This window comes from Pithys albifrons, chromosome 2, assembly GCF_047495875.1.
Source record: "Pithys albifrons albifrons isolate INPA30051 chromosome 2, PitAlb_v1, whole genome shotgun sequence".
Classification (NCBI taxonomy): domain Eukaryota; kingdom Metazoa; phylum Chordata; class Aves; order Passeriformes; family Thamnophilidae; genus Pithys; species Pithys albifrons.
In genome coordinates this window covers 13,859,179-13,874,221 of record NC_092459.1, presented here as the reverse complement: position 1 = coordinate 13,874,221, position 15,043 = coordinate 13,859,179, and the positions used below count along the sequence as shown (strand labels likewise).

The 15,043-nt window shown below is 38.3% G+C and overlaps 1 protein-coding gene across 5 annotated transcripts in view; it reads right to left on the bottom strand.

The window, feature by feature from the left end:
• Positions 1–15,043, bottom strand: part of KIDINS220 (kinase D interacting substrate 220) — a 77,615-nt gene that overhangs the window by 18,039 nt on the left and 44,533 nt on the right. For all 5 annotated transcript variants that reach the window (XM_071548377.1, XM_071548375.1, XM_071548378.1 and 2 more), the window contains 2 exons: positions 1,850–2,028; positions 934–1,160 (listed from right to left, as the gene is read on the bottom strand). In XM_071548377.1, the coding sequence (XP_071404478.1) occupies positions 934–1,160; positions 1,850–2,028 (406 nt within the window). The remainder of the gene's footprint in view (positions 1–933; positions 1,161–1,849; positions 2,029–15,043) is intronic.

The window sequence follows — 15,043 nt, the reverse complement described above, 5'->3', positions numbered from 1 at the left end:
GGAGTACTAAAAAGTATATATAATTTTAAGTTATTTTCAACAAAACAGCATATTGTCACTGTATCGAAAGTATGTAAGGATAATAACTTAAAATGTTCTGTGCTACATGTACATTTTTTTTGCCTTGGTTAATAGACACTAATTTAGGAATAACTCAGCTTACTTTCCAGTTTACTAGTTTATACATTTATCTACAGTCAAATCTACTTAAAATTGAGACTACTTCCTGTAGACAGAAGTAAGCTATGACTTATATCAGCTCTCTACATTTTTTTCATGAGTACTAGAAAAAAAAAAGTTTAAAAATACTGAATACATCTCACAAACCCAGAAACTTTAGACTCGATTTGACTATACAGCAAAGCCATCATTCAGTTTTCAAGTGAGCCATTCCCAGGACTGTTTTCAGAGGCCCACATATAGTTCGAAGATGTATGTTTTATGCAATTTGTGTTAATTCCTTTAAACTAGTGCAACACTGGCTTATGGAAAAGATCTCAGAATAACTTTAAAAAGAGACAAGGGAAAACAGACATACATTCTTGTAATGTAGCTCCCTACTCGAGTTCTGTATGTTTTAACAAAAGTCACCCAAATAAACCGGGATTCCTTTCAACGTCTGTGAACATGTGAATGATTGAGCACAGGTTTACCTCCCACCCCCCCAAAAAAAAGTCCTGCAATATCCTACAACTGAGCAGTGTCTCAAAATTATTTGACCTGTTTTCCCCTTGGTAATTTGCTTTTTCTGATGCAATTTACATTTTCTTCCCCAGACAACAATGACTGAAGGTTACTGTGAGATTTGTCAGCTCTCAGACTTTTCTGAACTCCTAAATAAAACTTGCATGGGTATTTTAATATTTTATAGATTACATCTGCAGTATTACCAGACTAAATCAGAAGAATGTTAATTGGATCTCGATTATTTACCCGATTGTAAAAGGGATGCTGAGGTCCTGTCATACCACTATAGTAACTGCTGTGAGGTTGTGGTGATAAAACTCCGCTGTTGAAAGGGCCATTGAAAGAGGTTGTAGAAGAGCAAGCTGACGAGGGCTGGCTGAACACCGATGTTGCTCGAGCAGGTGCCTCATGTAAAGGCAATGTGGGATAAGGCAGTCCTCCAATATTCATCTGATCTCTTGCAGCACGAACATCTGAAAAATAAATAGGTAACAAGAATAAGATTTTGCTTGAAATATTTGGAAAAGTTTTTATTTGTTTGCCAATTCATTAAAGCACATTTTTTTGAATTTAATTTTAATCAGAACTCATCAACTACAACAGCAAGTAGAATGTCAAATTTGAGCTGCATTTGGTTTAACAAGACCAAGTGCAAGGTGCTGCACCTTGGTCAGGGTTGGAACTAGACAATCTTTAAGGTCCCTCCAAAACTAAGCCATTCAATGGAACATCTCCCCTAACAGGAAAGGTGAGAGGGTTGGGGTTCTGCAGCCTGGAGAAGACTTTGTTCCACTGACTTCATTTCTACAGGATCTCACTGATATTTTCAAAATTTTTAACAAAGATCTGGAAGTCATTTTGCATCTCCGCTACTAAAATATCATTGTATGTATTGGTGTCCTCCATCTGCTAAAGGAGTCTGCAAATCAAGGACAGTGGATTCCTCCCTCCAAAAGAGAAGCTTCAGTCTAGTATGACCTGGCCATTACAGAAAAGCTACTAAGTGAAACTGAATGGCCTCTCCTGAAGTCAAATCAGACAATCTGAAAGTCTGATTTGAGGAACAAATCGATATTCTGTGTAATGTGCAAAGTGTAGCTGTACTTAAAATGAAAATAAATAATCAAATTGTCATTTTCCATTTATTTTAACGCATACCCACCAGCAATGATTTCACGTAGCTTGGGATCCAAGTTCACAGTACAAGGCAAAAAGGTTCTTACATCACGTGCAACGAGAACAGGTGTTCGTGAGGATAAAAATACTTCAAAGTTCCGTATATCTGCATCAATTTCAAGTAGAGGTTCAACATCTTTAGTTGTAGGAATATTCTTTGAAATTCTGTGAGGGTAAAATTAGATATATCATAAACCATATTTATTTATTTATTAGAGTATGACTTCTATTTACACAGTGATATTCTAGGCTGAAATACTAGTATCCTTGCATACATTCTCCCTGTTCTCTGAAAAAAAGAACCTGTAAAAAGCTGCACTATCTGAAGAAAGATCAATGTAACATTTTCTGATATGCAAAAAACCTCAAACTGCTAAACAATCTGATCTAATTGCATGCATCAGAGAAATGTCAAAGATGCCATACAGAAGATAAAAATCAGACCCAGAATTTACAGATCAGTAACATCAAATTCAAAGTAAGGAGAAGTTAACATTTGTCAACATTAACTTCAAACATCTACTCAAATTCCAATACTCAAGTCAGAAAGTCTACAGTTAAAAAAAAAAATCTCATTTTTAAACTAACACTTTCTGTAACAGGAACACTCAGGCACCTTTGGCATTGATCAAAATCCAACTGTGCATCCATGGTAAAAAGTGGGAAAACAACCACCTGCTTTCAGGTAATTCACTTTCTAAGAAAAGAAGCCACAAAGGATAAGAACAAAACCACAGGACATGATCAAAGTAAGGGGCTGTTTGTGCATTATCACTATTGTCAAGCAACAGAGGGGGTTTTGTAAGCAGTTGTATAACAGGGAGTTTCAGGAAGGAATATGGAGAAGGATTAAATGTTAGCCTTGTGGAAGTTTATGGAAAGCTCCTACCAAATGCAATCAAGTGAAGGAGGCTGACATGGTGGGTCAGATGGACCTATTGTATTTGATAGCTCATCTCATAGTACTGGGATCTCATCTGACATCAAATGACAAATGATATTGTAAATTAAAGATTACTGAAATGAAAAAATGTTTCTCACACCCAGTATAATAAAAATGGAAACAGTGAAATGCACTGAGAATGGTGAACACAGTTATAGTAATGACTGTGAAGTGACTGTGACAGCACTCTATATGGATATCAGTGAAGTAACCACACTGTAGCTAAAGCAAAATAAAAAAAATTATGAGAAAAAATGCATAAAGATAAAAAATCTTATATAAATATAAAACCAATTATGCATCTCAATAGTTAATGGCTTTTTCCAAAGACATATTATGACCACAGTTCCATGAAAAAGGGTGACAGCACAGATATGCTGACTGCTCTGTGTGCTTCTTGTTAACAAGAGAAGTTAGCATTGCACAAAGAAAGTCTAAGAGTTTTCTCTGATTACAGGACAATTAAAACAGCTAAGGAAACTGTCACTGCTCTCATGGGGAAGATGAGTGCACTGATGCATGGATGGCAAGGGAGGAAGGACCCCTCATACATACTCAATAACTTAAATAAATTCACACTTGTGTCTCTGAAGACAAAAAAAAAGGTAAAGAACTTTAAAGAACTCCTCAGCTGGTTGTAATTGAATCATATTTTTAATAAGGTTAATGAACTAAGTCTATCATTACCTGAAGATTCTTACCTTATTTCACAATTTATTTGCTTTTTAAAAGCAATAATCTTCTTTTTACCTTTATTTTTAGATCCTCCATAAAAGGTGGAATTTTATGTACCATGGGATTATTCCAGAGACAGCAGTGGCTGATTTACACAGAATACTTAGCATTTAATGTCAAGAGAAATAAAAGCATTGAGGATCAATGCTAGATGCTTGAAGTAAGTGCGATTCCTTCACATTAAAGAATGTATTTCAACGGTGTGTTAATCTTTCTGGACAGTCTTGCCATATACAAGTAGAATTAAAAAATTCCTATAAATTTTATCAGAAAACATCTGAATGGATCATGTACCTAACAGATGGAGGATACTGCCATACCATGCTGTCATAAACAGTGTCTACGAATAACTTCATTCACAGTGAGAAGTTACTTCTACAGTACAGGAAAAATGTAACAAAGCCTAAAAGCATGTGTAGCCTATTCTAACCAATGTTCTGATCCTGCAAATTGTTATGAGATGTTGATCAGATGACAGGGGAAGCTCAATGCATGTAAGGCTTCACAGGTTCCAGCCTTTAAAGAATAAAAGGTGGTTTTGTAAGAAGCCAAACTGGACACCCCAGAAGTAGGTTACAATTTCAAATACTGGGCACAGTTAATTCTCTGGCAGTGTTTAAAGAAACCCAATAGAAGCTAAAAGTACTCAACCTCAGGGAGTGAATGGTTAAAAGAAAAAAGTTAGAACACTGGCATTATCAAAGTAAAACTTGGATACTGCATGGAACCTGGGAAGTTAATATTTTCCTCTAATTTTTAGCTATTACCTTAGGTTCTTCTATTTTCTCTTACATCAAACTACAACTAAACTGACTGAACATCTGCATGTTTTTAATCAAAGAACAGAAATATAAAACCACCACATCACTAATGCATGCTTTATTTATATATATGAGTTACACAGATTTACTGTGAATACTCTAGACAAGAGTTCAGCACTGGCAAAGTAAAAATTACGTTATTTTTTAAGTCAGGGACCGAAGAGTTAAAGAGTGGCCTATTTCAACACTTAGATCTACAGAATAAAAAGCCAAAAGAGAATGTGACATAGATTTAAATAAAACACACAGCTGATGAATCACATGAAACAAATTAGCTGAATTTTAATGCCAGCTCTACTTAAGTCTGAATGCGAACAGTGTTCCGCATGTGATGAACAAAGCTACTGTTCAGAAGCCAATAGCCCACTGCTGGTGTGCAGATTGAAGTCTCCATTCTACCCTCCTGAGCTCAATGTCTTAAACTACGCCTTTGAAAGAAATATTTATGTAAATGATAATCTTTTGGCAAAGAGCCACAAAAACCATACGTGCCTGCACTTCTCAGATAAAAAAAATAAAATGCTAGCACGGAAAGCACTTTAGGAGTTACTTTTTCTAAAATATAAGCATGCAGATCTAAAAATAAAGCACTGTGAACACCACATCCCTATTCTCATTTTGGGGCTAGATTCCTGAGGCAAAAGAATTACTTTTTAAATCAGAAACATCAAAAATTGTCAGTGTTACAGACCGTCTGTTTCCACAAGAAACTACTTGAATTTACAAGGAATTAGACCAAAACAGAACATTACATTGACAGACGTGATCCTTAAAAATTCATTCCACTATTCTGCACGTCTCTTAAATTAAAAACTGCTTTCATTGTGGATTAAATTATATTCCAACAATGACAGATTATTTTTACTTTTTCCTCTAATACAGATAATTTACTCCAAGTATGCAGAGGTACATCATCTCAGCTTGCATTCAAGAGACTGCAAATTTGATTCAAATTTTTTCTAGTTATGTTCATCTTGCACTTCCATGACTGACTTGGAAAATAATCACCATGGTCCAACAGCGTGTCCAGCACTGAATGTTGCCTGCATAGCTTAGAGGAAGGTGCTGTGCTCTTGGGCTACACATGACATAACCCACCTATTCACCACCTACGTCACCACCCAACCAGGTGGTGGCAAAATGGCACCAGCATCAACTGCCTCCACCTGCACTAGGAGGCTGCACCATGCTCACACTGCCTGTGCCATCGGTTATGTTGGGCCCTGGAATGTGCCAACAGGCTCTGCCACCTCTTCCCCCCAGCCAGGGGCTCTGGGGCCCGTGCTCAGGCACGGCTCTGATACAGTGCAGCTGTACTGGAGATCAGCCTGTGGTGCCAAGAGCTGTGAGCAGCCTCACTGGAGGGCTCCCTTGCCTGAGTTAAGAACAGCTTTAAAGCTCAGGCCTTTGCTCTTGGTCCTTGTCTGAGCTACATCTGTGTATCTTTTGTCTTGTCCTTGACCCAGTGACCTGGCTTGACCTAAAACATGTGTTGTAGCTACAGACCAGCAGGGCTGTTTGCTGTCCCTGGCTACTGTCAATGAATCCGCTTGGATTTGCCTGTTTGGCTGCTGTGGAACTGCACTCCTTGGCCAGGAGGACAATGCCCTGCCTGCCCTGCTGTACTCCTCAGCTCCCAGCTCTCCTGCCCTCATGGAGCAGCCTGCCCTGCTGCTCCCAGACAGCTGCAAGGTTGCCTTCTCAGCACGTCCTCATACCCTGAAGGGCCATTCTCTCTACTCCTTCTAAACGTTTCTCCTTGAAGGTGAAAACAAAGAAATACTTGAAGTTATTCTCAGCATACCTGAATTTTTTTTCCTCACACGCTTTACATGAGCAAGAAACTACATGGACAAGAGTCATTTAACTTCTTAACTCCATAAAAAGCAACAGACTTAATTAATTACTATAAAATAATAGAGGAACAGAAGGCATGAGCACGAAGATATGCCATGTTTACCTATCATGTGTGTTTAAAGTTTTTCTCTCAATACAGCGTAAAATGTTGCTTAAAATAATGAAATGACTTCTCATTAAAAATTTCAAAACCCCATTTTTTTCTAGAGCTTTGATGCTGAGAAACACAAAACTAGAAAATCTGGGCCATTTTGGAACGCAATATGAAATTTTGATGCTTAACAGTCTGCTAATTAGACATCTGATCTCTAGTACCTAATAATCAAATACTACTAAAGCTTTGCTCCGAAGTTATTTATCCCAATCTTCTCATGTCTGGTCAGTACAGTGACAGTGTTAAAAGCTCTCACATAAAATGCTCCAGGGCCTTTGCAGTACTATCAATGTATCAAGAGCAGTGCTGCAAATACTCTTTCAAAGTGCAGTTTGCAACAGGTCATTTGGACACTGAAAAAGAACATTTGCTTATAAACACACCTATATAAAGACAGGAATAAAAAGGCATCACATACTCAATACTAAAACATAAGGGAATAAATATCTTAATAAAGATCAAAAAAAGAGAAAACAATAGTTTATCTATCTAGACAAAAAATCAACCCCCCTCACTGCATATTAAGCAGAAGAGACTTCACTGAACACATGTAATAGCTATTTAAAAACTCATATTACCGTAGGTATTCAGGAAAGCTTGCTTTGCAAAACTCACTCTATCCCATTCAAATACCAGCAGATAAAGCACCTCACCTCAGGGTTGCTGCTTTTGACCATTTCAGGAAGAAAAAAACCCATTTTCATGCTTAAAAGATTGATAATTATTAAACTAATCTCCCACACCCAGTATCATGCACTGTCACTGAGCCATATTAAAAAGCTCTATTTTTAATACAACTTTCCAGAACACACCCTACACTGGCATTCTTTCTAATCAAGAAAAAAGTGTTCAAGCAGTTACAAATGCCCGGATTCATTCACAGCTTTGCAGTGCTATTTGAGTTACAAAAGGCAAAATAATTAAAAAAAAATATTACATAGATGGAAAAGCATCAAAACACAGTAGCACAGAAGAGTCTAAGACTGCTCAAACCTGGTCTGTAAACAAAAAAGTAATTTTGTCTTACTAACCCACAAGTCCAACGAGATCACTCACACAATTGAAATACAAGAACACTGTTTTAATCTGGTTTTGGTATTTTTGTCACTGAATGTCAGTTACAAAGTTACTTTATGGGTTTATGCAGGGATTCGTTTAGCCAGGACCTTCACCTGTAGGAATTCAGAAATCCAGCAAATATTGGCAGGTCCTCCAGCAGCAGAAATGGTCATGGCTCACTCCAGTCTCCAGCACAGGACTCTGTTCTGGGGCTACCCCATGGGATACAGTTAAACCTCAGCACCAGGCACAAGGACACTCCTCCAAAGTCCATGACAATCACTTCACTGACAGAAGCACGAGTTCCACTTCTCAATGTCAAAGACTAATCTATCAATCTGTTGCAAATGCAATTCAGAAATGGAAAGCAAAAAGGTACAACTGCTAAACTACATTAAGATAAATAATGAAAATCCAAGTCAACCAGAACCAAAGACATACTATATCTTTTACACAGCATTTGGATTACCTGATCTATTCCCTATCCCACCCTTCTGAAGCACTGTCTTATAAGAGTTGGCCTAATGAAGCAAATTTGTTCTGTAGATGTATGAGCAAGTTGTTGCAAGGAATACTAGAGCATCAGCTTTCAAAGAACTTGATATTCCACACTACTGGTCAGTGGCAGGCTTTTACAGCAACATGAGACACAAGTCATTTCTGCACACAAAGCAGGTATTTTATCTCCTCTTTTCCCAGGAGACAGACCACATCCCATTTATTGTGGGGTTATGCCAGGATATAGGCAGCCAGCAGGATGTAGCCAGGAGATGCATTTCTAGCTAATCATCTCCCCTCACAATGCTTTCCCATGTTGTCAAGTTTTGAATATACATTCTGCTTGACAAAAACATTCAGCAGGCACAAAAAGTGATCATCTCCAATTTTATTCCCCCAAAAGTAAAGAAGTCTCAGGAACTGACTTACAGTGGTATAAAATAAAGGTCTTCTTCCCTGATAGATTTGTTAAATTTAAGGCTTCTATATTCTACCTTAAACTAGTATCAATCAGTGGTGCTTGGAGGGATTTGAAATAGACAGAGGAACATTTTTGACAGATGCCCATTAATGCCCATTAACTGTACTGCAAGCATTTAAACTTACCTGGAAAGTATTTTTAAAATCTGACATATTATTTTAGATTAAAAAAGTAAGGGAAAAAAGGTAAAAATATTCCCCTTTCTAGTTTTTATCAGCTTCCATTCCAATCCTTTTTCTCTCCCTACTGCCTTCTCATCTGAACTTCCATGTCCTACTTCCACAACTGCCTGTCATGTCCTCTGGTACTACGTGTATTTAGCAGACAGTTTGAGCATCAACCACCTACCACTCAACTGGTACCCTGCCTTGTAACACCGAGCCCACACTATTAGCACAGTGAGGAACTCGGTAACTCCATGTGCCCTGCCTTTGAAGTAGGAGGCAATGAAAGGAAAAGGAGAAACAAAAAGCAGGTTAAATATTTTAGAAGTAATGCCTCACTGTGAGGTCTGCAAGAATACTGAATTGTCTACTTAAAGGAAGTGATTTATTTAAACCTGGCCTGGGCAAAGATGATTGCAGAGCACATTATAATCAGAGTGATGAATGTGGCACTTTTCATAGCTTTTTCATTTTTAATTTCTATAATCACTAAATAGCTACACTTCTCAAATTAATACATCAATAGGCATTAAGCAACTCACAAATCCCTCAAAAGTTCATTTCACCCTTTTCATTAAAAGGTATTTAAACAGTGTCAAAGCTGGAATTAACATAATAACCTTCCAGAAAAGTTACATTTCAAATGATCTAGCTCAATTTTAACATTGCTAGAGATTTGCTGAAAACATGTAACACACTTTTCTAAAAGAATAATTCAATAGGTACTTGTCTAAAGCACTGTAATGAAAAAGTAGACAGATAATGCTTATCTTTGGTTTTTATTTTACTTCTTTTATTCTTACTTATGTATATTAACAAAAAACCCTCAAATGATTTAAACAAAAGCTTTTAGCTCAACACATAATTGCAACAAAATTACAATAATTGTACCAATTAAAATAATCCTGAATGAACAGTTTGTCATCTTAATGTTCCAGTGGTTTATAGAAGGATCTACTTAATTAGCTGAAATTGCTTTCCAATGTTAGTATCAAATGTCATTTGTTAAAAGTTGAACGATTTCGAAAATAATTTAACAAAGCAATTTTACAAAACACCAAGAACCAACATTTTCTTTTCAGCTGAATAAAGCAAGCAGATGTGTCATCAAATTGCTATAAAAATAAATGAGCCTTTATATGGAGAAAAATAAATTTTACTACTAGTGCTACAGAATACTATTTTTTTAAATCAATTTCTTTTAATAAAATAATTTCATATCATTTATATCCTGATGGTATTTTTAGGACACTGTAAATATACTTTCTTAAACTGAAGAGGTAAACAAAGAAGTAGGAATATTCAACTGTATGTGGGAACAGTTTTAACCCAAGTGATTCCTTAATTTGATTCACACAGGTGTATCACAAGAGATTTGACCTACTGGTAAAAACACAGTGAATGAAACTCTGCTATGTAACTTCAAATCTACAGTAATCAAGACTTTCACTTATAACTAAATTAGTTTTTACCAGTTTAATCTGATGAAAAAAGGGAAAAAAAACCCAGAAAACCCCCCAGAGAATGAGTTATCTAGTAACCTGAAATGAAGTATTTCCCTGGTTACCATTACTAGAGACAACTATTTCTGTGATTGATTCCAAACAGGGATAGCTTCAATAAAGACTGGAGAAAACACCACACAAAATCACAGACCCGTACTGAAACTGGACAGAACTGAAGAAATTAAGAAGCAACAATACTTTCCATTATTGATAAATCAGACAGAGCAGATCTCTTCCACAAATTATCCCTTGGAATGGTGTAAGAGTTGCAAAAACATTAAACAAAAGTAAGACATGAGGTATGGTTGGCTCAGTTCCTTTAGTTCCACCACCCCTCCCTCCCACACCACCCCCCCAAAAAAAGAAAAAATCCTGAATAAAAGAAAGTTGCTATGCTCTTCTTCTAAATTTGGTGTGTTCTGCCTTGGCACATCGAATTGCCATCCAATTTGCCATCCATCACAGGTAGGCATCCACACATATGTGCACAAAGACTTTATCGCAGAGGTTAAATTAAGCCCAAGTGATGGATGAATTATACATTGCTCAGTTTTAAACAATGGTTACTTAGAACTCTGAGGAAAGTATAACCATTTTCTTATCCTGGAAAATCTCTCTTTTTTTCAAAATCAAAGAGATAAGATTCCTGATTTTTGTAGTCTCCTTCAGCTTCACAAGAAGTGTATTTTCAAGGAGATTAAGTAAGGGTGGAGATTCTAATCTGAACAGATGGTTTATGAGAGTCTCTTCTATCCTGAGCCAAGCTCTTCTGTTCTAATATTTTTAATAAATATATGAGAATAGTCACAGAAATTCAGGGACCAGCAGCTATTTGCCAATATCCTCACAAAGAACTGATAAGCCCTGTCTTAACATCCTAGTTTTGCCAAAGCCTGGGCAAAGAATAACAAGTAGGACTGTCCCTCATGACATCAAGCCCAACAAGCAGACCAACATCAAAAACAGCCAGTAGGAGGTACTGGAATAGAAGGTTGTGTGAATACCTGAATTCAGTTCTGGGGACAAGCATCTGTCCCATCCACTGAGACAGGGCATCACAGCTCTCTTAGGACTACTTAGATACACCAGCCTTACATTTCTCAGTTTCAGCAGGTAATAGCTAGAACTATATTCAGAAAGATACAGAACCTAGACCCTAACCCCACAAGAGAGAGGACAATTATTAGCATAGATCTACTGAATTCCTGTGTGAATGTTCTATCTATGTCAGGTATCCACACAGGACCATAGAGGAAACTCTTATGAATTATTAACAACTTCATACTGTCTTTTTTCCTTCCAAGGGGCCCTCCATAACAGGCAGGTCATTAAATTGCTCTGGTAGCCTGCACTGTGTTCCTTGCCATTTTCTTTTCAAAGGCCAACTGGAACTTTTCTGCAGCCCCCTTGCCTGCCTGGACAACACATCATGCTCACCAAGACTGTAAGGTTCCCACAATTTGTCATACAGCCTGCCCTAGCACTTGGTCTAAGTAATTTAAACAGGTTTCTCTTTCAATTAAAGTAGAAACTAGGTCCAGCACAAAGCACAGCAGCAAAGGCTATCTCCTGCTGCAGACATACTCAAAACACATTTATTTGTCCAGGCTTTTTAAGGGCTTCAGCTCCTGCCTCTCAGGTTGCCTGAATAGGCTGTAGATGCAAGGTAACCCGGCGGCCAGTCAGGAATGTGTTCCCCAGGGGTCTGTGTTGGGTCCAGTCCTGTTTAACATCTTTACTGATGATTTAGATGAGGGGATTGAGACCATCATCACCAAATTTGCAGATGACACCAAGTTGGGAGGGAGTGTCGACCTGCTGGAAGGCAGAAGGGCTCTGCAGAGGGATCTGGATAGACTTGAGAGATGGGCTGATTCCAATGGGATGAAGTTCAATAGGCCAAGTGCCGGGTCCTGCACTTTGGCCACAACAACCCCCTGCAGCGCTCCAGGCTGGGCACAGAGTGGCTGGAGAGCAGCCAGGCAGAAAGGGACATTGGAGTACTAATTGACAGGAAGCTCAACATGAGCCAACAGTGTGCCCAGATGGCCAAGAAGGCCTATGGGATCCTGTCCTGTATCAAAAATAGCGTGGCCAGCAGGACCAGGGCAGTGATCCTTCCCCTGTACTCTGTGTTGGTGAGGCCACACCTTGAGTACTGTGTTCAGTTCTGGGCCCCTCAGTTCAGAAAGGATATTGAGGTGCTGGAGCGAGTCCAGAGAAGAGCAACAAGGCTGGTGAAGGGACTGGAGCACAAGTGCTGTGGGGAGAGGCTGAGGGAGCTGGGGTTGTTTAGCCTGGAGAAGAGGAGGCTCAGAGGTGACCTCATCACTGTCTATAACTACCTGAAGGGAAGTTCTAGCCAGGTGGGGGCTGGTCTCTTCTCCCAGGCACTCAGCAACAGGACAAGGGGGCACGGGCTCAAGCTCTGCCAGGGCAAATTTAAGTTGGATATCAGAAAAAAATTCTTTACAGAGAGAGTAATCAGGCATTGGAATGGGCTGCCCAGAGAGGTGGTGGATTCACCATCCCTGGAGATTTTTAAACGCAGATTAGATGTGGCGCTGAGTGCCATGATCTAGCAAATGGACTAGAGTTGGACCAAGGGTTGGACTCGATGATCTTGGAGGTCTTTTCCAACCCAATCTATTCTATGATTGTGTGAATTCTGGGCATTGACACCAGCAGAACTGCTGATGTTGCAGGATCTTCAGGGGTAAAAATTCAGACCATTCATAGTTTTTCAAGTGTTTACAAATTTAGCCAGTCATATTCTGAAATGTATTCTTGAACTCAAGAGGCACAGACATTTTCAGCTGTATGAGCCTTACAGTCCAGCTACTAACAGCTCTAAGAAGTAACTGGTAAATCTGCCAGGTCTAGAAGAGAACTGGTTAGCTCATCGATGCGGAAACTCTTTCTAACACCTCCAGATTTCAGAAGGACACAGACTTACAGGCAAGAGGGTTACAAAGTAAGTTTAGTGATTTCTAGGAACATCTTCCAATTGACAAAGTATTGCATGCAGACTCTGAGTTCTGCCATGAGAAGAGAGATAAAGAGATAAAATGTGTTCAACAGATTATCCTATTTAGTGATTCAGCTTAATGAGGGACTGAGAAGACATTCCTTCCCATACAATCAGCTTTAATAGCATGATTGTTAATCAACAAGGTGGCAATATCAAATCCCTGACATCTGCAGCTTTAAGCAGCAGAAAACATGAAGAAACAAAGATGACCAAAACTCATAGCCTCAAACTGAAATGAAAAACTAAGGCTTTTTGGGAAAATAAGTAAATTAATCAAGTGTCCTAGACTGAGGAAGACTTGAGAAGAGAGGAGAAAGTATTCAAGCACAACTGGGACTTGTCACTGCATGGGAAATCGGACAGTGGTGATATTCACAGGAAAATCTGATATGAGACTAGAGCTTTCCTCAGGCTCTTAAATATCTTTTCTTCTTTAGTACCAACTTTTAAAAATGTGATGACCAGAAACTCATGATGCTTAAAATTGAGAACAACCACAGATTTATGTAATACAATACATTCCTTCTTCCCATTGCTTTGGTAGGAACTCCTAAAGACACTGTTTCATTTTCTGACTGTCAAGGGGCACTGAACATTTTTCAGAGAAATCAACAACAAGTTATTAATTTCTTTCCTCCGTACAGATTTACAGCCCCTTCCTGTGTTAGCAGGATTACAGATGAAATGTCATGATTCTGCAACTTGACTGATAGCTACTTCCACAACCCTCTGTGAAGCAGTTATGCAGTTATATTCCCACATTGCATCTCCTCCCTCTGTCAGACCATTTACAGGTATGCCCAAGAACACAAGAATTATCTTTGGAAACCTTAGCTGCAAGGACATGTACTCCTATCTTTTGCTTCCTCCTTTTGTTTTCCTGAGGCAATCTTGCCTTTTACTATCTTAAATCTTAGTATATTTCGATGTTCTCAGATAAAGATCTTGATTAAAATTTCTTAAATTTCAAAATATTTCATTGCCTTCTTCATATGTTCATTGACTGTTGAGAATTCAGTATCTTGAAAAATATCGTCTTTCTACAAAAGCCACAGGGACTTTTCCCAGGATATCATTTATTTAGATCAGCACCATCATTTGTTCTGGTGTCATGGATGTTTCATTCGTCTTCACAAGAAAGCACATTCCCATAGCTGGCTAATTTACAAGCCTGAGAAGTCTCAGTTGCAAACACTCAACAGAAACTTGCTTTAATCTGACAACTTAATTCTCTTACAAATTCATTTGTAGAAAGCCCACATATTTTATTGCACTTCAGAGCTCTAAAAATTTGCCTTTTGCAGCTTCTGCAAACCACTTTGGTTTAACTGACATTAGGAAGACTCTTTACAATAACATGGAGGAGAACACAGCACAACATAAATGTACAGAGGTATTAATTGTGTGTCACACAAATAAAATGGTAAAGAAAATTAAACTAGACCAGGATGGAGAGGTGGGTAATGACAATAGTGGGCCTGACCACAGAGGAACCTGAACACAAAAGGGGAAGGAGAACACAACAGACAAAGTCAGAATTACAAACTTTACCTGGTAAGGAGAGGGAGGGACTACATGAAAATCCTGATGATGAGAGATGACTTGAAAAGGCAACACATAAACCCAAAGAAATAAATACTGGTACTAATAAGTGTACCAGCTGGAAAGCTACACCAAGCAAAGATCCAGACCAGCAAGCAGAGAGAGGCTGAAGTGGGAGGATAGAGGAAGATGATACAGCAAGTCAGTTTAAGGAAGTAAAAAGGGTAAAGGCATTCTTCTCTAGAACACAGACTGAAACCCAACAATAAAAATTCAGCATAATTTTATTTTCAAAATTTGCCAAAGATACAAAGCATGGGATTGCTGCCCTCTATGAAAGAGTTACAATATAGCAACATTCTACCTGTTACTATAAGAGAGATGTTAAGT